General features: G+C 37.6%; 1 protein-coding gene across 1 annotated transcript; it reads right to left on the bottom strand.

Moving 5' to 3' along the window:
• Positions 1-13,546: 13,546 nt before the first annotated feature.
• Positions 13,547-16,773, bottom strand: Smp_004220 (putative amidase). The gene is made up of 2 exons (XM_018795979.1): positions 16,738-16,773; positions 13,547-15,665 (listed from the first exon to the last, which is right to left on the bottom strand). The coding sequence occupies exons 1-2, from the start codon at positions 16,753-16,755 to the stop codon at positions 13,839-13,841; spliced, it is 1,845 nt and encodes a 614-aa protein (XP_018650237.1). The 5' UTR covers positions 16,756-16,773; the 3' UTR covers positions 13,547-13,838.
• Positions 16,774-24,134: the final 7,361 nt, after the last annotated feature.

Here is a 24,134-nt window from a genome sequence, read left to right on the forward strand (position 1 = left end):
CGAAGAACTTTACTAACATCTTTGTAAGCCTTATAATTGTTTTGAAAAGCCCCTGAATACTAGTGTTACCTGTCCGTTGCATTGATTTTCTCTAGAAGCTTGGTAAAATCTGTGCGTCCAGAAGCTCTAAAAATGAAGACGGGAGGAATGTTGGAATGACTGAATTACGTTTGTTTGTTGATTTCTCAGAGAAAGTTTTTGGAGCGGCTCCTTACTCCTGAAACAATATTCAACTCAAAAAGCTGTACAGTACGCTGTCCTGCAGATGGTATAGGGTTGTATTTATAAAACTAGCAACCGTTACAAGATTAGCTTTGACAACCAAAGTTGTCAGCACTCAAACTGGTGAGTAGTTAAGAAGGATGATTTAGAGTATTTTCGAAAAAAACTTACTTGTAAAAGAATTCCATAACAGTTCTGTACTAGGTAGAAAACACGCAGCAGCTATTGCACGTTGTTAGCTAATCGCCAAGCCGTTATCCATCATTTGACACTAGTGGTTCAGCAAGGACACGTTAGATCCACCGACGATCTTATCAACTGAACCTCACAAGGCATACGCAGATAATCTTATTTTAAAACATGGCTAGAAGTTCCTACATTTCAGAGAAACTCGGTAAGTGAAATTCTCGAGTTATCACCGAAAACACCTTTAGGGAATTTTCAAATTTTAAAGGTTCCATAGAGTCAACATGTAGAATGAGTCCTAGTACATAACAAGTCATGTTGTTACAGTCAACTTGTATGAAGTGGTACTATGGCTCAGAAGATATGTGGTTTATGTAAATAACATGTGCCCCTGTCACAAACATAGATATTTAAACACAGATTGTCTAATATTCGACAAAATATATGTGCCTGAATGTAATATAAACCTTTTAGCATATAGAGAAGTCCATGACAATGTGATTATAGGACATTAAGAAATATGTGGTTGTGTGAGTAAAATATAAGAACTACAAAACTGTCTCTCAATGCAGTTGAAGGATTACTCTGTGTCAGGCGGGTTATTGAGCTGCTTGAATTGCTGACTCTTCTTCAAGCACCCGTTCATTACTTCGTAACGCGATTGATAATCCAACACGAACACTTTCCAGAAGGTCACAACAACATTTCTCAAGTGTTATCTACCTTTACACAAAACTACTATATTGTTAAGGGAAATGTCATAAGGAAATGAATAGGGTTTCAACGAATGAAAAACAAGTCGAGTCAACTAATGTTAGCACTCCTCGCATATCGTCGAGTACAACAAGTTTCACTTTGTTCCTACACTTCGAAAATCGACTATTTGGGGTCGCTTAATATTCACATAGGAAGAAGTGAAGAAAATAGAAATAAATGTTGATTAAACTATCTTCAGACGCATGCTATGGAGTTATTTATGACCTTTAGTCTGAGCACTAACGCGTTCAAAATGGCTTTAATGAGTTTTACAGAGAGGAGAGGTAACCCTTCAAAAATCCGCAATGACAACAGGACTCGTTGCCGTTTACTATCTGAAACAGTAATTCACGCTTATTCAAGTTTCATTAATTTATTTTTGATACTAGTAGCATAAAGTCAATTATTTCTAAGAGAAACTTATTGTTTCTTTATGATGTTCATTTTAAACTGACAAGTAGTGTAACCACTAGGATTTCTAGCCACCAGTTACTCACTATTGATGTAATTAATATTTCATTAAGGAAAGAAAACGGTAGTTGAATCAATATTCGTTTACTGGTTTGTGAGTACGGTCAATCTGTACTTGAGCTAAAGGACCTTAGGTTGCTGGACGTTCGTATTTTTCTATGTACTAATCTTCCTGTTGGTACATTAGTTCAGTTGTGCTCATCTTGTTCTATCCATCTTCAGCTAGAATATTCTGGGAATTCTTAGTGCACCGATTCGACTACTTATAATGGTCGACATGCATAATGAAACCGACATGAACTACGAAGATGCAGTTTACCACTTAAAAGACAGGGTTTAATTCCTAAAGACGAATCAAAAGTGCTTTACAATTTATTTACATTTCTGACTGAATCTGAACTGTTTCTGTCAGAAGTCTAAGGTTTCTGTACAATAGAAAATTTATTCGAATTCGGTGATAAAATATCATGTCGTTTTGTAACAGCGTCACGATAAGTATTACCATCTTCATATGTAAAACAGAAGTCTTTGGTTACTTAAAGTGTTCATTAAGGGGTTTGTAGGACCTGATTCTCTAGTTTAGAATGATTTATACCAGCGACCAGACGGTCACGTAGTTGCATATAAAACCGAAATCGCATTTAGAAACTTGTGTCTGAAGCTGTAGTATCAAATCCGTAGTAGTCTGATTCGGAGCACGAACTTATTTGTTAAGCTTAGCTCTTTCATACGTTTTAAGTGATGTTACGCGAATATGATCGGTTAGTATTTTCTTTACTTTATTGAACAGATTTGTCAAAATATGCTGCTCTACCAATAGCAGTTATGAAATGAGTTAAAATCCTATCTTCCTTGGAGTTATGTGACAAGCACCAAGGGTCAAAACATCTAAATAATCTCCTACTTCTCGGGTTGATAGACAATTTCCCCAAGTTCTTTGAATTCATGTGTACTTCGATGTCAGATGTGAATTTTAAATAGTCAGGCGAAATACTACCAATTCCAATAAGTCTAGCTCTTCGGCAAGACACAAGTAAGTACTCAAATTTGAAGTACGCGATGTGAAATTTTATTATGATAGGTTTTAACATAAAATGTTTAGTTATACAGCAAATGTATTAGTTATTCACTATAGGCAGTTCCTTAATATCGAGAATGCCAAGTCTGTATTCTGCGTTCAGATTCAACATTTGATTGATGGTCACTACAGTTATTGTTGCTTTCTCTAAATAATTCGTAATCCAGGGTCACAAGACCGATAAGGCATTTATTGACTTATTATAGGAAAAACGTATTACCGTATGGAAGTTATTCACTTAGTTGTTATTAACGGTTTTCGAAGGTTTTCTACTCACCCCTTTTCAGCTAATGAACGTGTTAGCTTATTTGAGAACTTTAAAGAAGACAGTGATGATGGATCTTGTGAGCAATCAAGAGTAAAATAGTGTCAGGTAAATAATTATATGACCCTAATTGGAATAAACATATTTCAATTCACTTTCACGTTAACTAGTTATTTAAGTTTTTAAATGACAATATCAAAGCCACGACGGTTATATCAATAATTTATTACATGGAACAAAGTTATAAACTTAATGAATCTTGTTGTCCATCCTCCATTTGAAAGACCCAGTAATCAATGTTTATGAAAGTGTTTTACGATCGTCCCACTATCATTAGCATGAAAAACCACGTAGTCTGGATAACCTCTACCACTGAGCAGCATTATTTTCAGAACTCATAAAGGACGCGTCAGCGGAGTCCTGTGTCCTTGAGGCATACAAATTTATGGAAGGCATGGACAGACCGATTATAATTCTGAATAAGTGTGGCAAACCAAATGTATCAATACCAAAATAGTAATAAATTTATTGCAGAAAGCATAGAAATAATTAATTATATACAAAATATAGATATAACAAAAGTATTGGACGTTAATTAAACTGTCAGTCGGAAAAGTGTTCGGGTTGTTGGTCTCGTTGTCCACAATTATGAAAAGAAATAGATAAAATCGAGGAATAAGGATATCAATGTGATCTGTAAACATAGATAGCAACTGTAATAAGGGTTTGTTAATTAGGCAGTTGATTAAGTGAGAACGAGAACTGTGTGAACGGCAGTGTATTTATGAGCGATAATCAGTGTGTCATGCAAGCAGACAACAAAATTTTAACGAAAAGTCAAGGTTAACTTAAAACAACTATTTTATAACCAGAAGGGGGTTTTGTGGAGATTTTAGTAATTTTATATAGTTGAGATCATGCGTCAATTGAAGCTAGACCACCATGGAAAAGTGACTGGACAAATTCGGAAAAATTATGAAAAATGTGAATGATGACAAGGATTATTCACAAAATAAGTCTATGTTGACCATCTTGACATTATGAAACTAAATAACATCTTCTGTTCACGAATCAAATCTGCCTACAACTAAACAAATCATATTGAAAGACTAATATTTGAACGAAGAATAGTCTTTTCGATAAATTCTCTTCAGGTTCTACAATTATATATCCAAATTAATAATCCAAAAAAATGGCCAGGTTAAAGGCAAAGTACATCGTTTAAAGCATGTAAATTTAGGAATGTCAAATCAAATAGAATAAAATTGTTAATGTTGATATGACTCATATAGAATGTTAACTTGAATCTGTATATATGTAAAGTGAAAATTTAAGATCTGTGATCAGAATAAATATGGGTCAGATAGGGTGAGAGAGATATGATAGTGCAATTACAATTCGATCAAGTGGAAGACTAAATGTATGAAAAATTAGTGATTTAGTGGCTAATTCTGATCAACAACTGGAGCACTTTAAATCTACCCTTGTGGACTGTTGCTACCAGTATAAGAACAATAAATTTAATTACAAAAGTATTCTTACAAAAAGGCATAAGGAAGCTATTAACGTACTCCTAAAGGATAAGACGTTATTGATTACGAAACCTGACAAAGGTTCAGGAGTGGTTCTTCTCAATAAAAACGATTATATTGATAAAATGGGGACCATCTTAAATGACAAATTAAAATTTCAAAAAATAACTAACCATAAAGATCTCAATATGAAAATAGAGAAGGAGCTTACTAGTTCTTTGAAGAAGCTCAGAGACAACCAGACTATTTCGTCTGGTTTATATGAAATGATTAAACCGGTTGGAACCTATCTGCCAAGACTGCATGGATTACCAAAGGTATACAAACCGGGGATCCCATTAAGACCTATTTTAGATATGTATAACTCTCCTTATCATACTATAGCTAAATGGTTGGTAACTTTATTGAAACCTCTCCACGAAAAGCTGGTAAAACATAGTGTTAAGGATGTATTTCAATTTGTTGATAAAGTAAAACATGTCCATACTTTGGGACTAAAGATGATGTCTTTGGATGTAACATCACTATTCACAAATGTCCCACTCATAGAGACCGTAGAATATATAGGGGAACAACCGATTGAAAATGAAATTGAAACTACAGTTCCGATTAATGTCTTGAAAGAGTTATTACTGAAATGCACCATGAATGTAAATTTCAAATTCAACGGAGAAATATTTAGACAAACAGATGGTGTTGCAATGGGTTCACCTCCGGGCCCTATACTAGCTGATATATTTCTAGCTAAACTAGAGAACCGTCATCTGAAAAAGATTACTCAAGAATTCAAATTTTACTGCAGATATATGGATGACACATTCATCCTGTGTAAAGATAATATTTCACAACAAGATGTGCTTAGGCAGTTTAACGAAGTGCATCCAGTTATTCTATTTACATCGGAGGAAGAGAGTGATGGCCGAATAGCCTTCTTGGATGTCCTCTTAACTAAGAGAGCAGATGGATCGTTAAGAAGAAACATGAACAGAAAAAGTACTTGTACTGAACAGTATACACACTTCCTTAGCTTTGTACCTCTACAGTACAAACGAAACTTGACCAAAACCCTTAGTTACCGAGCACACACTATATGTTCAGAAGATATAGTTGAAGATGAGCTAAACACCTTGCATAATGCTCTGAGGGAGAACGGTTACCCCAGAAAGTTTATAATTAAATATATGATCATGAAAGTGAAAATAGGCGAAATTCAAACGGTCAAGAAGAAGTCCTTGTTCATGCGCCTACAATTCAGGGGGGATGCCGCTAGCGAAATACTTACTCAGAGATTACGCTTACCTACTTACTTACGCCTGTTACCCCTCGTCGAGGAGCATAGGCCGCTCACCAGCATTCTCCATCCAACTCTGTCCTGAGCCTTCCTTTCCAGTTGCTATTCATCCTTTTCATATCTGCTTCTATTTCCCGGCGTAGTGTGTTCTTTGGCCTTCCTCTTTTCCTCTTCCCTTCAGGATTCCAAGTTAGGGATTGAGTCGTGATGAACATTGGTGATTTCCTTAATGTATGTCCGATCCACTTCCAACGTCTTTCCCTAATTTCCTCTTCAGCTGGAAGCTGGTTTGTCCTCTCCCATAAAACGCTGTTGCTGATAGTATCCGGCCAATGGATGTTGAGTATTTTGCGTAGACAACTATTTATAAATACTTGTACCTTCCTGATGATGGTCGTAGTAGTTCTCCACGTTTCAGCTCCATACAGTAGGACTGTCTTGATGTTCGTATTAAAGATTCTGACCTTGAAATTGGTTGACAGTTGTTTTGAGTTCCATATGTTCTTCAATTGTAAAAATGCTGCCCTTGCTTTGCCAATCCTCGCCTTTACATCTGCATCAGAGATTACGCAGATCAATCCAAAAATCTTTCAACGCCGGTGAACTACGTTTGGTGTTTTCTACGCGTCCAATGGTGACACCGAGGCTTAAAGATGAAGTTCCTAGAATGACCACTTCATTTTGTATTTATCAGTTCGACTGCTCCTGTGGAGCAAGTTATATTGGTCGATGTTCTAGGAATTTACATTTTCGTGCTTGTGAACACCTCCCAGCGTGGCTAAGTAAAGGTTTTGTGAAGACAGTAAACAGCTCGATATTGGCCCATTTAGTACAAACTGGTCATAGTGCCAGTATAAACCAATTCTTTCCAATTATTTATGGGGTCAGTAACTTTATGCCAAAGCTTGTCAGGCTTAGAGTCCTTCAAACGGCTGAGGCAGTAGCCATCAGGATGAAGAAACCGGAGCTATACGTACAGAAGAAATATCTCCAACCCCTACTTCTCCCTTGGCCAACCACAAGGCCAATTAATGATTAATCATCTTAGCCATTGGATGGCCTAATTTGATTATGTACTTACGACCTTTCGTAGTCAAATGTAATTGTCTCTCTTATCTTTATTCACAAATCTTTGCATTATTATTATTATTATTATTGGTTAAATATCATTATTAATCCTCCCTATACATGATTCATTCACATCGCATTGATCCCTCCTTATTACGTCTCACTAATTTTTCACACAATTTAGTCTTCCACTTGATCGAATTGTAATTGCACTATCATATCTCTCTCACCCTATCTGACCCATATTTATTCTGATCACAGATCTTAAATTTTCACTTTACATATATACAGATTCAAGTTAACATTCTATATGAGTCATATCAACATTAACAATTTTATTCTATTTGATTTGACATTCCTAAATTTACATGCATTAAACTATGTACTTTGCCTTTAACCTGGCCATTTTTTTGGATTATTAATTTGGATATATAATTGTAGAACCTGAAGAGAATTTATCGAAAAGACTATTCTTCGTTCAAATATTAGTCTTTTGATATGATTGGGATTTTTAAACGATTAAAATCATATTGAACTTAATAAACTGACTAGAAAGCCAGTTGATTTGCTGTTCCTCCACTGTTTCACTTTTGTTATCTGAAATAGTTAAAACTATAGATGTAAATATAACACAATATACGTATCAGAATAATATCAGTAATATAGACTGGCTTTCTATTTTAAATCACTGACAGTACTATGCTAATATCAGTGATCATTACATTTATGATTTTGTAATTTGGGAATTATTGATCTAAGTATGAGGACTTTGTGCTATTTGTATGTAGAATTGTCAAAATCCCTGTCAATATTATGCTTTATTGTGACTTGTTAAGATATTTTATATTAAATCATCGACTGTTATTATTTTTCGGTTTATTTTAGTAATAATATCACTAGATAAGATAAAACAATTTGCACCAATCATAATTGCTGATCATATGCGTGTTTGGTTTTTGACAAACTATGTTGTTTGTTCTTTTCACTCTTATCTGCATCAACACCAACTAGCTAACGAACGCCTCGATGTATCTTCGCATTACATTTATGCACATAGACAGTTGTGGACGCACGTTAGACTAGGAACAAGTTTAAATTCTTGACAAAAAGAGCAGTAAGAAGGGCAGTTAATTTCTAGATGTGTAGGTCACCAACGTAGATGATCTGTGTCAAATGATTGGAGGCCTACTCGAGTTAGACGAAGACGGAGTGACGAACCAGCTAACTTCTAAGTCACACCTCACAGTCAGCACCTAACGTGGATTACCCTTCCGTCCTATCAAGGTACTATAGCTGCTTTGAAGACCATATAACACAAAGAACGTTACTAAAGAAATATTAGTAAGAGTAGGTACGAGAAAGAGGTTAAGATCACCATCTCACGGGCCAGTCAATGGCGTACGGTTAGTTAATACGCGTTGGTTGTCCTTGGACTTGAAAAGGATCGGTGAACTGTTCGACATCCAGTGACCAAAATGTTGGATGACTTGGCTAGGGCCCAGTGACATTTCACTGACCCTACAGATGTTTGACACCCGGGTTAGTCGGCAATCCAGCCCAATTTACCAACCATTAAATAATCTTGTACAACTATGAGGTGGTTAAAAGTCAAGTTAAAGAAAATGAGAAATAAAACAGATACGATAACACTGATAAGATAAAGGACAACAGCAGCTAATCAAGGTTAAAGTTGACAGAACAGGCTGTCAGTCATATTTGGGGGAATTCGAATACCTCATTTTTATCTGAAGTTTGTGATAATATTGTCCAGAAGGACATTGAAAACGTGAATACTAGACCACTCAGCTCATAAAACAAAACTCCATCAAAGTCATCCATCTGGGCTACAAATCTTCATCACCTCAAGAATGGTGAATATTTAGAGTGATCATTTATTAGGTATGTGTATTGGCACCGACAATTTTACAGTTAGCGTTAAACATGTGATTGCTATTTGACAGTATAAACTCTTCATCAATAATGACATCAGAAATATCATCGACAGTGATACAGTACTGAGGCGATAAACCTCAATAAAATAGTTCGGGTGAGGTTACATGAGGCTCAATTTAAAGTCGATGTGACTTATAACCTATGTACTGAATGCATAAAACACTAACTTATAATGATTGTATTAACGGAATCTTGAATCAGCTGAGTTGTTCAAATAGACAGCAATTTATTTTGTCACTTCCATCAGTCCTCTCAATTAAACTATGTAGCATCGAATCAAGCATATTTTTTTTATGGAATTAGCATGTATCTCATTTTGTAAAGACTATGTCTCAAAAGATTTTGACTGGACTTGCTAAATATTTATTTACAATGCAATATTTTGAAAACCGAATGATATGCATCGATAAAAACCATTTGTTACACAATATAAGTCATTGAGTATCGGCAAATAAAATTGTAGTGTCCATGAATGATGGTGATGATGAAACCTTATTCCACAACTGATTTCGTACATTACATTAATCCTAACCGTAGTGTACAACGGGGGTAGTAAAAGCCAAATGGAGAATATACTCAAAGAATTTACTGCAGAAATTTATATGCAAGCAGACAGATAGTGATGAAAAGATGATTCATAAGAATTGGCTTTACTGCAATTCTGGAAAATATCTTTTGTCTCAGCCTATATATAGAGAGAGAAAGAGTAATAGAGGTTAACAGAAATAGACAAATGTGCATATATATTACATAAGATAACAGCAGGGATAATAATGTATTAATAAATATATTATAATCAATATCATTACTACTAAACATGCAATGGTCAGATAAAATAACACAACAATTTATAACAATTTGTGTGAATGCTTATGATGTAAGCCATGTATTCGTTATAAAATATTCATGATTTATGTCAATGTTTATTTGAGAATACATTGGATAAAATGACTAGTTTTGAGTGTCAAACTCCGCAGTTGGCCATACAACACAAACTAATACCAGCATAATGTCTGCCTATATTTGTAGCAAAGCACAGTAACCAGATGATTCCCGGTCTTAAAGCAAACTTAGTTTAGTCTCTAAGTTATTGAAGCAATAATAAACCTTAATACCATAGTGAACCATACTATACTGATGGACTTCAGATTGAGGCAAGTAACTAAATAAGACAAATTCTTTTATGGACTATTAGATAAACCCTGATACAATCAGACTTATAGTTTCACATATTGCTCAAATGTCCAGTCCATTACATCACACTGGTGAAATATACAGACTTTATTCAAATTTTTCTTACTCCATTCACTTTGGCAACATGATACTGAGTATTCATAGAATACATTTGGGCCCGCTGATTCTTGCTTTGTTTGACATTTATTACAAGCATATTACATCCACACAACTATATATTCATCTTCAAATACGATAGACTAACGAGTATTTAAATGTCAAATGCATTTATTCAACTCTGGTGACTAAGTTGTGGTCAGCTGTTACTCCACTAAAATACAATTACTGATGATTCCAAGTGCCAGTGTAGATATAAATCAAATAAACTTACTAACAGGCCTTATCCTGGTATTAATTCAATACAATTATTATCACAATACAGTCATATGCATTCAATTTGATTATACTTTTACACTTTATTACTGCTACACATCCTAATGTATTCAATTACTTAAATATACATCCAAAAGTATTCGTATTAGAGTTCTTAATCAATCCATTCATTATTGGTAATTAAGTTGAAGATAACAAACAACAGTTCACAGCTTCACTTTTTTGACCCGAAACAGCATAAGTCTTTATCATCGTTAAATGGGTAGTATACCAGACACGGAATACATGATTAAAAACGACTGGCAAAAAATAACTACAAAAAGTTCATCAAAAATTACTTTGAACAGATGGATTAAAAACTACTATATATAATAGTCACTGTCAATCACATAGGATTATCAATGTTTAAATCACGGACTGACACTAGCTAAACCACCACTGAAAACCTGCAGTCACTGGACTTCAAGTAAATACATAGACTAGTAAATTTCTGGTGGCAAGTGCAAAACAAATTTTGTCTGAAGCATACAAATGGTGAATAATTATAAATATCATAAAAACTGATATGTAAACTGTCCCAGGCATGGTTGAACTGTATATTAATTTAAGCTCCAAAACAATGTAACCTATTAACACCATTGCTGCAGTTGTATTAAGTTATATATGAAGCTTTAGTGATTGGATGAATACACAAAAGATATGACAGTGATATCAAAAAATTTAATGTGCGGATCCTGCTTCGGGCACCCGGGCAGTATCACAGCCCTCACACAAATCAAATGAGATTTGTGTGGCGCATATGTATCTTTTTCCCCTTTGTACCAATATTGATGTGTTTAAATAAATAATAATGTGCGGATACGACCTCAAGATACACCGGAACAGTCAGTTTTTATTTCATTTAAACACATAAATATTGGTACAAGGAAGCACCAGATATATATGCGCCACACAAATCTCATTCGATTTGCGTGAGGGCTGTGATACTGCCCATGTGCCCAAACTGAAGCAGGTGGTTTTCTTAGGGGGCCACACCCGGAGCCTTTGACCTAAAGGTCTAACCCACAAGGCAGTGGAGCATCGTGAGGAGATGCAGTCCCATGGTAGCCGGTGACCAACAATTGGTTCATACGCCATTTGTTCCCTCAGGATACTGGAGCCCATGTGCACCATTGGTTTGGAATCAGGGTTTTCCAACTCCCCTAGGTGGATCCTTCATATCCACCAACCAGGTTAAAGCGCCGGACATTCTCTTTTCGTCCTCTCACTTTCGTGAACAACACCCCCGCCACGAGAAGGCAGTGAGTCGGACTTCCCTGGGAGAGGCTATATACGCGTGACCATGTGAGAGCGGACTCTCCCCACTCTTGGTCGTACCAGGGCATTTGGGGGCAGTAGCATTTAACATAACTCAAGTCACTGCGCATCCTAGTTAGTTAACAAATTTCTCCTATCCTCTTAGATACAGTGATAGATGTCTTGTGATATAACTGATTCGTCATGGGAGTCGCAGAACGAACCGATCCAGTTCTTTGATAGCAAACAGAAGCTATAATGATATCCATAAGCCTTCAATGCGCACTTGTCTGTCGGAAGCACAGAAATCCTAAAGGGGTGGTGAAAAGAAACATTTGTTGTAAGCCGACTACACGAAGCCAATACATAAATTTTCTATCTTCTCTCCATTGCACTGTGAGCTAAAATAAATTCGATTATACCTCCAAAGAGGGACCAAGACGGATCTACGATCTTCCTAAAAAGCAGATATGTGGCAAAGTTTCAAGTGAAATGCGTCCCAGGCAAAAGGGAATTATCAGCAGTGCTCAAGAACACTTATTTTGGAAATTTTAGTTGACATAACTAGTGATGAGAAGTTTAAGGCCTCGGAATCAACATTTACTGCAACAAGGTCATATTCTTTCCCACGCGAAAACAGTATGTCCACAAATTTAAGATAAACTAGGTTTACTGCCTGTGTATTTACCAGTTCAACTCCTTCCGTGAAGCGATTTGTATTGAGAGCACATCTAGCTAAATAGGTAATTATTTTTACAAGCTCCACACTTCACGGTTGACCAAACAATGGAAAATGAGCTGTACGCTGGAGTATCTCCTAAATATTGGTCATCGCATCGTCACAACGTTTTCTATAAAAATGCGTCAAACTTACTCCAAGCCTTCAGCATGTCTTACAGCAGGAGCCATGTGAATACACAAAAATAGACTTGATATATGCTTACAGAAAACGTTTATTAAGTCCCCACGCCTGGCCCTCTAATCAACTACTGTCATTCCTCTCAATTTCAGTTCCTCATATTATAATTAGGTAATTCTTTTTGACGTGACTATCTAATTTTCATTGGATTATTCCCAAAAACAACATTAAATATTCATATTCGATTGCCTAATTCCAAACTCAATTCTTATTCGTATGTGGCTAGTCGTAATGACCAACCCGGTTAAACAACTTTGTATTCGTTCTAACATTTTATCTGATCAGTTACTAAATGATTATTATCTTTAGAGTAAATGCTGGGATGTATTGTTAATTTCACTTACCTTTATTTGTTCTGTATTAATTTTATACTTAATTGCAAACCCATATATTAGTGTAGAACTATGATCAGATAATAACTGAAAGATATCTCTTCGACCAACTCGTATTGCTAATATCTTACTGGGGATAGTCAATGAGAAAAGGTGTACTGAAGATATGCCCAAAGTGAAATGTCACATAATTCGTCAATAAAATGTATAACATTGACGATGAAAGAGAATTACGATAACAGAAAAATCATGATAAATTCCCTTATAACGACAGGTTTATTTCATTAACGAGTACCAGCAGATATGAAATCTAAAGCAATTCCCCAAAAACTACCATACACAAATTTATGGGTTTTAAAACATCAGAATCTCCCTTACAATGAGTTAGTCACCATAGGGATCTTAAAAATAGTCACATCGCTGTAGATAAGAAATAAATTAATTAAATGAATCTCTTTGTGTCACCTTTATTTATTTTAAATAGTTTTCTAATCTCGAATTACCGCATCCGTTGGCGACTAAAAAGATTGATTTATACAGTAACAGGTTCGATGTCATTACACTTAACTGACTAATGTTACCATCTACAATCATCCAAAAAACAATACATTATTAATAAGTACGGTATTTTTGGTTAAAGATGATGGAATCATCTGCTAAAATCTACAATGAAAATCAACAGACACAATTATCACAGTAACGAAAACTAAAAGACCAAAAAAATAAATGTCAGTTATCAATAAAAATGAAGAATACAGAACATTAACCATCGATCTTAATACAGAAGGACTAAGTACAAAAGCTAATATCAAAACATAACAAAATGCTAGTAGAGAAACAAAGGCGACATAAAATTAAATACAGAGGAAACACGATAAGAAAAGGTAGAAATATTCTCTGAAATTACGACTCAGTTTGTAAAGAGAAACAACTTTCTATTTCACGCATAACTCGAAGAACGGTCTCTTCATGATACGGTTTACCAACCACCTGAATAGACAGTGGTAGGTTTTCTCCCCCATCTAATAGTTTGTATACTTTGGACATGTAAAAATCACCAGAAGAATATAGTGATTCGGATTTTATTAATGAATTGCGAACATCGTCTTCAGTGACAAAGCCAGCTGGGACAGCTCCAGCAGGATAGTCTAGAATGTTATACAAAAAAGTGTAGATAATGGATGGAGATATATATATTTGCGGGGCATCTTTTGGTGGTGCGGGATAAGGAAATACAGGACATATTAATGCATCCAGTGGCCCTGCTTCATTCCAAGCTTTTGCAAATTCGTATCGGTAAGCTTTAATTTCAGAAATTAAATTAACTGCTGCTTGACCACTGGCAAGTTTCTGGAATGCACCTAACGGACAGACCGGTTTGCCAATAAAATGTTTAGAAATGAATTCAACAATGGGTTTCAAAATGTCTGGAATTACAGTAATAGTATTGATGAGTTTAATATGCGGGCTAAGTGGTTCCCCTTGTAGATGACTTCGGAGTTCCTGACCACCATCTGCAAACAACGCATGCAAACCAAGTATAAAGGCTTTATAAGGATGAGGAACTGTGAACTTTACAAGTCGATGTCCAGCACTTTCTAATGCTTTGGCTGCTTTCTCCACAACTCGCTGATTCACGTCCAAGACCTGAATGAGATTTGGGTCGTCGAAGTTACTATAATAACCGATTACTAACTGACTTCTGTTCTTCCCCTCATAAGACACTTGGTCAAAGCTCATCGGTATAACATACGGATCTAAATCAAACATTGTAGGGCACAGCAACGCACGCATTACACAAGCTAAATCGTCCACCTTTCTAGCCATAGGCCCTAGGCAAGGCGATATATATAATACTGATTTCTTGGCGGTCGACACAATACCTAATAGACTAAGTCTCCCAGACGTTGGTTTCAAGCCAGCTAAATTGCAAAATGCACAGGGTATTCGGATACTACCAGCAATATCTGTGCCGATACCTACAGGAGAACCACACTGTGCCAATAATACAGCTTCACCCGAAGAACTCCCGCCCGGCAACCTGGACTTATTGAATGGATTTTCCGCATCATTATAAATAACATGAAAGCCATCCAGTGTGCGACATAACTGAGTTGTCACGGTGGTCACAAAAGGGATTGCACCAACACTTTTCAGTACCTTGATGAGCACACAGTCCTCATCTATAGGCTGATTACATCGCTTTATGATGCCCATAGTGGCATCATAGCCACGTATCGCGATCCCTTCCTTTATGCTGATGGGGATTCCGTATAATTCGGAGTCTTTGTCGATGTTCATTGGGAATTTCATCAAGTTAGCAGCGCATTCTTCTGCTTCTAAAATGAACAGAGCAATGCCTGAATTATTGTTATCCTGCAACTGTAGTGCTCTGAACTGAAATGCATGTAGGACATCCACGGGGGTCATTCTCTTCTTCTTGATTTGTTCACAAAGATAAGATAAATTCTCACTACAGATAGTCATTGGCACAGATGGTTGAGTTAATTTGGTCAAAGCTTCTCTCATTTTCTCCATGTTATCAGTAACACGCATCTGTTTTGATTTTAACAGTTTCTGATTCTGATATGTACGAATACTAGTTATTATTTTCCATGATACTAATCCAAGACTACACGCCACTAGTATATGTCTAACTGGGTGTCTCACCAGTAAGACGAAATACTCTTTCCATACTTTGAGCACAGAATCAACTGCTGAATTTGACATCTGCAAAACAATGAAAAAATGTCGAGATTATAAACTGGATCTATATTGACAAAGGAATAGTGTTCCTTAACAATAATTATGTTTTTAGTATTTATTATTTTTATCAAGCTACTGGTTAACTGAGTGTCATGAAAAAGTTCATATAACCATTAGATCTCCACGGTAGGATTAAACTATACTGCTGAGCCAATCGCGGGTTTTCAAGATCACGGCGCTAAGTTCGGCACCCGATGCTTACGTACGGTCGGTTTACAGCGGATTTTAGGGAAGACGTGATAATTTAGCGTCTACAATAGAAGTCATCATAAGATTTTGGCGCGAAATTCAATTATCCATTTGGATAAATAGAGTTTTGGCATTATAGCTGATGTCAGTTCGTGATGAAAACCCTAAGTATAATTCCTAGCCTTAATCATGAACTGTAAATCATAATTTGAATTCTTCACACAGGTTTATAACCCTCATTTGGTCCTAGTTATTATGTTGACACTCTCAGAGTCACTCTAGCGTCGTTCAAAGGTTGTCCATAACTTATAGTCTCACCCATAACCCTACACCTAAACCTTAACTCTAACCCTAACCCGTAAACCATACCAATATACTAACATTATTAAAGCTATGTGGTCGGGGCTAAAAGAATTTTTGAGACCTTATCATGGTTTCAGAGGTCGACTACTATGGAGCCATATGGATGTGTTCCTGTACCGTATGCACTATGATTTTAGAACTTCTGAACCTATATCTGACCTTCGGACGTTTTTGACTCATGTAAAAGAAGTGTTTCCACTTTAATTCTTTGGTTTTGTATAATATATTTTTACTGTATACTGTCTTCTGATTGGCTAATATTTCTCAAGGTCATTTAAGATTCGTTCAAAGGTTGGCAGTATAGTTTAATGTTACCATCTCCACGTCATAAGATCGATTTCGCAAGGAGTTCTCATTTCACGGTAAGAAGTGGCAAAAATATGAAAGATTATAAATATACATAAATATAGACTGCATATATGCAGTTTAATCTCCTGAATTATTGATATGAACAAACTTCAGTATATGGCATAAATCTTCATACCTCAACCGGCGAGACCATAACCTGTGGGCGACATTTGAACAAACGTCAAGTGACCTTGAGAAACATTTGTCAATCAGTAAACACTAACTATAGAGTAAAAATACATTATACAAAACCAAAGAATTAAAATGGATACACTTCTTCCACATAGTCCAAAACCTTATCAAGGTTAGAACGAGGTTCAAAGGTCCTAAAATCGTAATGCATAAGGTAGGGAAACTCATCCATATGGCTCTATAATAGTCGGTCTCTGGGGCATGATAAGGTCGCAGAAACTCTCTCAACCTTGACCACATAGCTTCAATATTGTTTGAGTGTACTCCAGTTGTGTGAACTTATCATTATTATTACGTATATATCCCTACAATACTCATACCACTTAACAGCCGAAGCTTCAGTAACACCTGGGAATATTGCAACCAATGTTACTAGTGCCTTTATTATACAGGTCGAGGCAATTAATATAATTTGCCTTGGTCTCAATCTGGATCGAGCGAAAACAGATCCTATACTAGCAGACTTCTCCCTCCAACATATATTAAATCAGTCTTCAGTAATAAGATAGGCGGTTTATTGACTTATGTTAATCCTTGCAGTTTGTCACGCTATGGAGGTCTAATCTCGTGCTGTTATTACGTGTTCTGGTTGAGAATTCTAGTAATTCACTACTCAGTGAGAGAAACGAAACTCCAGACGTAGACGATGCGATCTCAGCTTTTAAACTTCCTTCCAACGTCCTCTCAAATGATCGGTCGTAGACGGAAGGAAAAGATAAGACATATCAATACCAAGGTCATAGTTTAGGATACGATAAACCAATAATAGATCACCCTGTGTTCTATGGTAAGATAAAGGAAATAAGTTGAGCTGTCTCAGTCTATCTTCATAAGATAGGCCAGATAGACCTTTCAACATTTTAGTCCCTCGGCCTTGGATTCGTCCCAGCATATCCGCCTCATATTTGAAACGAGGACTCGTTGCATGAATTTCATATTCCAAATAGGGTTGCACGAAAGTCAGGTAAGATAATCTTAACATTGCCTCATCCAAATACTGAAAAGATCTACGAACAGACCACAATACCCTATAGCCCTTTGCAGCATCAGCAGCAGCTTTACAGTGACTGGTAGTTTAGAGATAATTACGTAGTATGACTCCTAAATCTGTATAGTTTCTTACTTTGGGTAACACGAATCCACATATTGTTTAGTAATACGAATCATCATAGTTAATTGCATCACCACACTCTTGTTAGAAATCACTTCTAGTGACCACCGAGCCATCCATACCACCAATGAGTTGAGATCATCCTGTAGTACTGTTCTATCTGACATGCTGTATATGGGTCTCCAAACATTTATGTCATCGGCGAAGAGTAAAACGAATGACTTAGCTACAGCTGGTAATTCATTTACATAAAGTAAAGAGAGAAGAGGACCAAGAATTGTGCTTTGAGGAACTTCATTTTTTACAAGTTCCTACGATAAGAGCTCTATTCCCTCTTATCCTTTGTCTCCTGTCATGTAGAAAGTCACTTATCTGGTCTATGACTACAAAATGGATTCCAAAACTTCCCAGTTTTAATTTAAGACCAGAATGGGAGACCTTATCGAAGGCTTCACTTAGATCTATGAAAATCACATCTACAAAAATATTGAGATCTTTTGCCTCAGCCCAATCTTTTCTTGCAATGAGAAGATTTGTCGAACATGATAGGCCTTTCCGAAAACCATGTTGTTCTTTGGATAAAAGATCATGTCCTTCCACATAGTTCATAACAGACATCCTAATAATTTTTTCCATCAGTTTTACAACTGCACTAGTTAAGCTAACGGGTCTACAGTTACTAATTAAATCCATACTCTCGGCCTTATACACCGGATTAATTATCTAGTCTTTTCAGTCTCTGGGCAATTTGGACTGCCACAGAGACATATCAAACAGTATCGCTAGATGTTCAGCAATTACTGTACGATCCAAACTAAGGTTTGGCTGAAGAATAACTGTCTGCGCAGCTTAGACACTCACTATTACCCCTTCGAAATCAGAACAAGATGATTGGAGAAATAACGGTTCTAAACAAATATTACCGCTCAGTTATTCAACCAATAATTTGTTCCCTCAATAATCGATCGAGCGCGCCAAAAGATAAGTGTTATTTTATGCTTTCTGGATAGATCAAATAAAAATCCGTTAGAAAGATAGTAGTTTGTTGCTTTATAACACAATGTGTTTCCAACTCTGAAAAAGGGTTATTATTATTATTATTCACAAACACCTTATGGGTACATAAGTGCTGTGAAGAAACCATCTCGGGTTTCTTCAAAAAATGCAATAATACACAATTTTCAATAATGTTAACATTACATATGCCATGTTTGAGAAAGGAAGGAAAAGGAAAATAAAATATTGATAATAGAATAGTAATAATAGTAATAATAAATCAGGTTATGTGTAATTAGCGAGAATTTTGAATTGATTTTGAAGAAGGGAAGGGAGAAACTAAGGAAATAGAAATAAAGGAAACGGTTTCAATTCAAACAAGAACGTACAATCTCAGTCAACTCAAGCAACGTAATTAAAGGGGGAATAATCAATATGGTTGCCGCCAAGATTAAGTATCAACTAAAACAACATAAATGCAGTTCAGTAAGAAACATAGAAACACAGTGAATGCGAAAGAAAAATGAGAAAACTATGTAAAATAAAATATTATCACATCAAACGGCATCAAGATGACTGACAAAATGTACAATTAAAGAAACCAACAAGAACAAGTTGCAAATGTATGCAAGGAGGAATTTTCACACACAAAACTTTCGAAATGGATCTCATAATTACATATGATAGGGCTTTCATAATCCTGGCATGAATACCTTCAGAACCACTGGACTTGTCAGGTTTGAGATGCTGAAGTACTAATAAGACAGTACCTTTCTCAATAACTACAGGGTCCATCAACAAGCCCCCACAATCACAATGAATAGTTGGTCGTTCCTCATTACTGATAAAAAATACTTTGCTAAAATATTCCGACATAGGTTCAGCTTTTTCGGTATCATTTCTTGCCAGTATTAATGGATTCCCTTGTACCAAAAGTGATGGGATTCCATCACTTCCTCGAGTTAGCCTTTTTATGTAAGAGAATAACCATTGCGGACTATATTTACAATCCTCAACCGATTGTTTTTCATATGACCTTCTAGTCTTACTAATTGACGCCTTAAAAGCATCGAAAGAAGATCGCGTTGTTTCTCCGACCCTAGGACTACCTTAAGGAGCCTATATGGTCGGAGTTGATCACTTTCTTTGGCCCTCTTACCTATTCTAACCAATTTTTTGGCCTGCGCTGTTTTGGGGTTATCTGGTAAGATGCTACGGATATATTCTCCGAGCTTCCCCATACCATGCGCGTGTCCCCTTACTGCATGTCCTTCGTGGGGCCAGGGGGCGCAGCAGCCAAACACGATTTCCGGGTTTCTATGCGGGCCCGTTCACTTGTCAGTCGTACACATCATTTTAGTGTTTGCTGGCATTTTGTAGGTTGGTTTTAACTAGGCGATACGCGTCGGCCAGACGGCCAAGAAGGTTACAGATGTATGATACATAGTCCTGAGCTTCACATGCAACAACAGCATTTGTACCTCAACAGGTAGGCGTAATTCATGCCCGAAGAGTAAAGTCCTGGGTGAAAAATCCGTGGACCCGTGCACTGATGCACGGTAAGCTAAAATACATTGAGGTATTGCATCATCTCAACATTCCGTCGACTACTTATTCATAAGGATTTGGATGGTTCTGTTCGTTCTTCCCACTAAGTCGTTACCTTCTGGGTGGTATGCGGTAGTGTGTGTTTTGCGGACTCCCAATAATCGGCATACCCGGGTGACGAGATGGCTTTCAAAAGCTGCACTTTGGTCAGAGTGGAGTGAGAATGGAGCGAGAATAGAGCGCCATAATGAGAGACCCAATGATCAATAAAATCCGGAGCGATTATGAGTGCACCTTGTTGTGGTATAGGAACGGCTTCACACCATTCGCTAAAATAGTCCACCATCACCAGTATATAGCGGTTTCTGTTCTTTGACGTTGTAAGTGGCCCCATAATATCGATAATAACTCGCTGATGTGGATCTTCTGTCGTCATTGGAACTAACGGTGCACGGGATATTTGTTGAGGTGACTTGATGACATAGCACGTGCTACAATTTTCGCAGAATTCTGCCACGTACCCATGGATGGATGGCCACCAAAACCTCTGGCAAATCGCACGTTCAGTCTTCCTTTTCCCCGAGTGCCCGAGTTCTCGGTGCACCTGCTTCATAATATTTTGAACTTGTACACGTAGTATTATAAATAGTGGCTGTTTAACTCACTGACTATAAATAACGTGTCCCCATGCTATCTCGAACTACTTCACTTGGCACGAAGACAGCGCGTCGCTGAGGAATGATCCTTCAACAGTGCCATGAATGGTTTATTATTTCCGTGTATTTGCCTTCGGCAAATGAATTGTAGTTCAGGTCTTCTGCCTGAATAGACGGCCAGCCGATATTAGAGGCTGTGCTAAGGACAGCATATTGGTACTAGGAGAATAAGATATACGAGACGGAAAATCGGCGTTTGTGTATCGGCTTCCTGGCTGGTATTGGCAAGTAAAATCGAGCTCCTGCAATCTCTCATGCCAGCGCGCTACCTGACCTCCTGGTTCACGAAACGAACTAAGCCACCGTAGTGCATGATGGCCTGTGCGTACATAAAAAGGGCGCTTTAAGAGGTAGTGACGAAAATGTTGCAAAAATTTTGCCAAAGCCAGCATCTCTCGGCGCGTCGTAGACTACCTTGTCTCTCTTTCCTAACCGCTGACTAGCGTACGCTATGACCCGCTGCTGTTCATCTTGTGCTATTTGAGACAGGAGTGCTCCAGTAGCTGGCGAGGTAGCATCAGTATCGAGCACAATCTCACCTCCTTTAGCCAAAGTGTCTGGAAAAGCTAGTATGGATGAAGCAGCAAGACATGACTGCAAGGTACTAAATGCCAGATAACATTCTGTGGTCCACAAAAATTTCCGTTTTTTATGCGTCAGACTATGTAGAGCTGCTGCCAGGGATGTGAAATCGCTTACGAAACGTCTATAGTAAGAAGCGAGCCCCAGGGAGCTGCGAACATCGTCGGTAGACTTCAGCTGTGGCTAGTTAATAATGGCGCTCATTTTTCCTTTATCTGTTCTTACCCCATCTTCGGTAATGCGATGTCCTAAAAAGAGTGCTTCTTCTTGCAAGGGTCGACATTTAGACGGTTTCACCTTCAAAGACTGCCCTCAAGTTGGCATTATGCTATTTGGGCGTTCTGCCATACACAATAATATCATCAAGGTAAATCAAGCACTTGTGTGGTACGAGGCCAAGTAGAACTGTCTGCATCAGTCATTAAAAGGTGGCTTGGGCATTAATTAGCCCGAAAGGCATCGCTTGAAATCGGTAAAGACCATTCGGTACAATGAATGCAGTCTTCTTTCGATCTTGGGGTCGTACTTCCACTTGCCAGTACCCGGATGCTAGGTCTAAAGTCGAAGACCAACACGCACCTTTCATAGCATCTAATGTCGAATCAATCCGCGGAAGTGGAAAGGAGTCGCGCTTCGTTATAGCATTAGGGCGATGATAATCTATACATAACTGAAGAGAGGAATCTTTCTTCTTCACTAAAACGATGTATGAAGCCCACAAGGATGAAGATGGTACAATATTCTTTTTCTCTGGCATCTCCTTAATCATTGATTCTAACTGAGGCTGATGGTGCACTGGTACTCTTCGAGGTGGTTGACGTAGTGGCAAGTAGTCACCTGTTGGAATAGAGTGTTGTACAATGGTCGTCCGATTCCCAGAGACATTCTCGGAGAAAACAGAACTAAATTGTTGGGGTAGGGAGACGGTTGACAGGCGGACGTTCTCCGTTATTTGTTCATTAGTTTGTACTTGGCGTGTGACTTCAGACACTCCTACATGAGCTACCCATTTAATTACGTCTATAGGGCGGTATGGTCAGTATGGTCGGTATGGTCACTTCCCCGATTCGTGCTACCGCCTTGGCTACATGTGTAGCGACGTCGTATTTTAACATGAAGTCGACTCCAATTATTACATCCCAAGTGAGTGTGGGGCATACCAAGAATTCATGTGGGAATGAGTGTTTGTTTATCGTTACATCTAACCACACATTCGAGTTTGCTTCCAGAAGGTCATCATCAGCTGTTTTTAGTACGGAGGAACTCGGTTTTTGCCGGTTCTTATAATTTCATATACGTAAATATCCTTCTTTCACAATGGATACTGAAGCTCCTGTATCCAGTAGTTTAGTGGTTTGTAGTCCCTGTAAACTACCAGTTATAGTTATAGGCTATACAGATTTAGAATAATATGAAAACAAATGAAAAAACCTAGTCTCACCTTGCTTCCAGGATTTATTATGCCTGCATTTCCGGGCTCTCCGACCGAAGCGTTGGCAGCAAAAACATTCCGTCTTCCGGTCGTGCTGACTGGTTCGTAACGGTTGTCTATCTGGCCGACATTCGACCACAGAAATTGTTTGAGTAGAGTCAGATTGATGTGGTACCTCAGACTCTTCAATATCTGTCGCTGTCGAATAGGGTGTATTTAAAGTGCTTGGTAGATTGTCCGCGGCCACAACCCGAAGGACTGTGGTTTTCAGATCCTGCATACTCTTTGGTGGCATGTGTAAAAGGTGCTGTCGTAGTGCACCCGGCAAAAGCCCTTCTACAAACCGTGCGCGTATTAGTTTTTCCCGGACAGATATGTCTAGGCTAGGGAAGGCTGAAATCGCTGCTTGCTGCATAGAGTGAAGGTAATCGATGGGCTCTTCATTCACTTTCTGGTGACTAGATAGAAACTGGATGGTCCCCAGTTGGGTATCCACTGTTAACGAGAAAACAGTCGTGCAGAATTTTCCAATTTTGAACAGCTTAATTGCTGTTGGCTGTCGCCCTTTTTGCCGCATCGTCGTCTAAGTGCGACAGAAGGTAGTAGAAAAGTTCTGTAGCTAGAAGTTTACGTAAATAAGTCATTTTTCTGATCTTCCAACTAACGTAGTCTGATGCAACTCCCAGTACTGGTGGCTGGCAGGGGATTGCACCGGTTACTGGCCCGCTTGGAATGACCGGTGGTTCATCATAGTCTTTATCGCAATTTGTCATAGATAGCTCCTTCACCACGTTATATATCGACGTTCACTAGGAGAGATCTGAAACAACATTACAACAGTCAGGACCGATAAGTGCCTCTGTAGTAAGAACTCAGTGTACTGGCACGACAGATATACTTTTAAAATTGAAAGACATGGTTCGTATACAAAAAGGGGAAACTTATTACAAAAAAGT

The sequence above is a fragment of the Schistosoma mansoni genome, chromosome 2 (genome assembly GCF_000237925.1).
Source record: "Schistosoma mansoni strain Puerto Rico chromosome 2, complete genome".
Classification (NCBI taxonomy): Eukaryota; Metazoa; Platyhelminthes; class Trematoda; order Strigeidida; family Schistosomatidae; genus Schistosoma; species Schistosoma mansoni.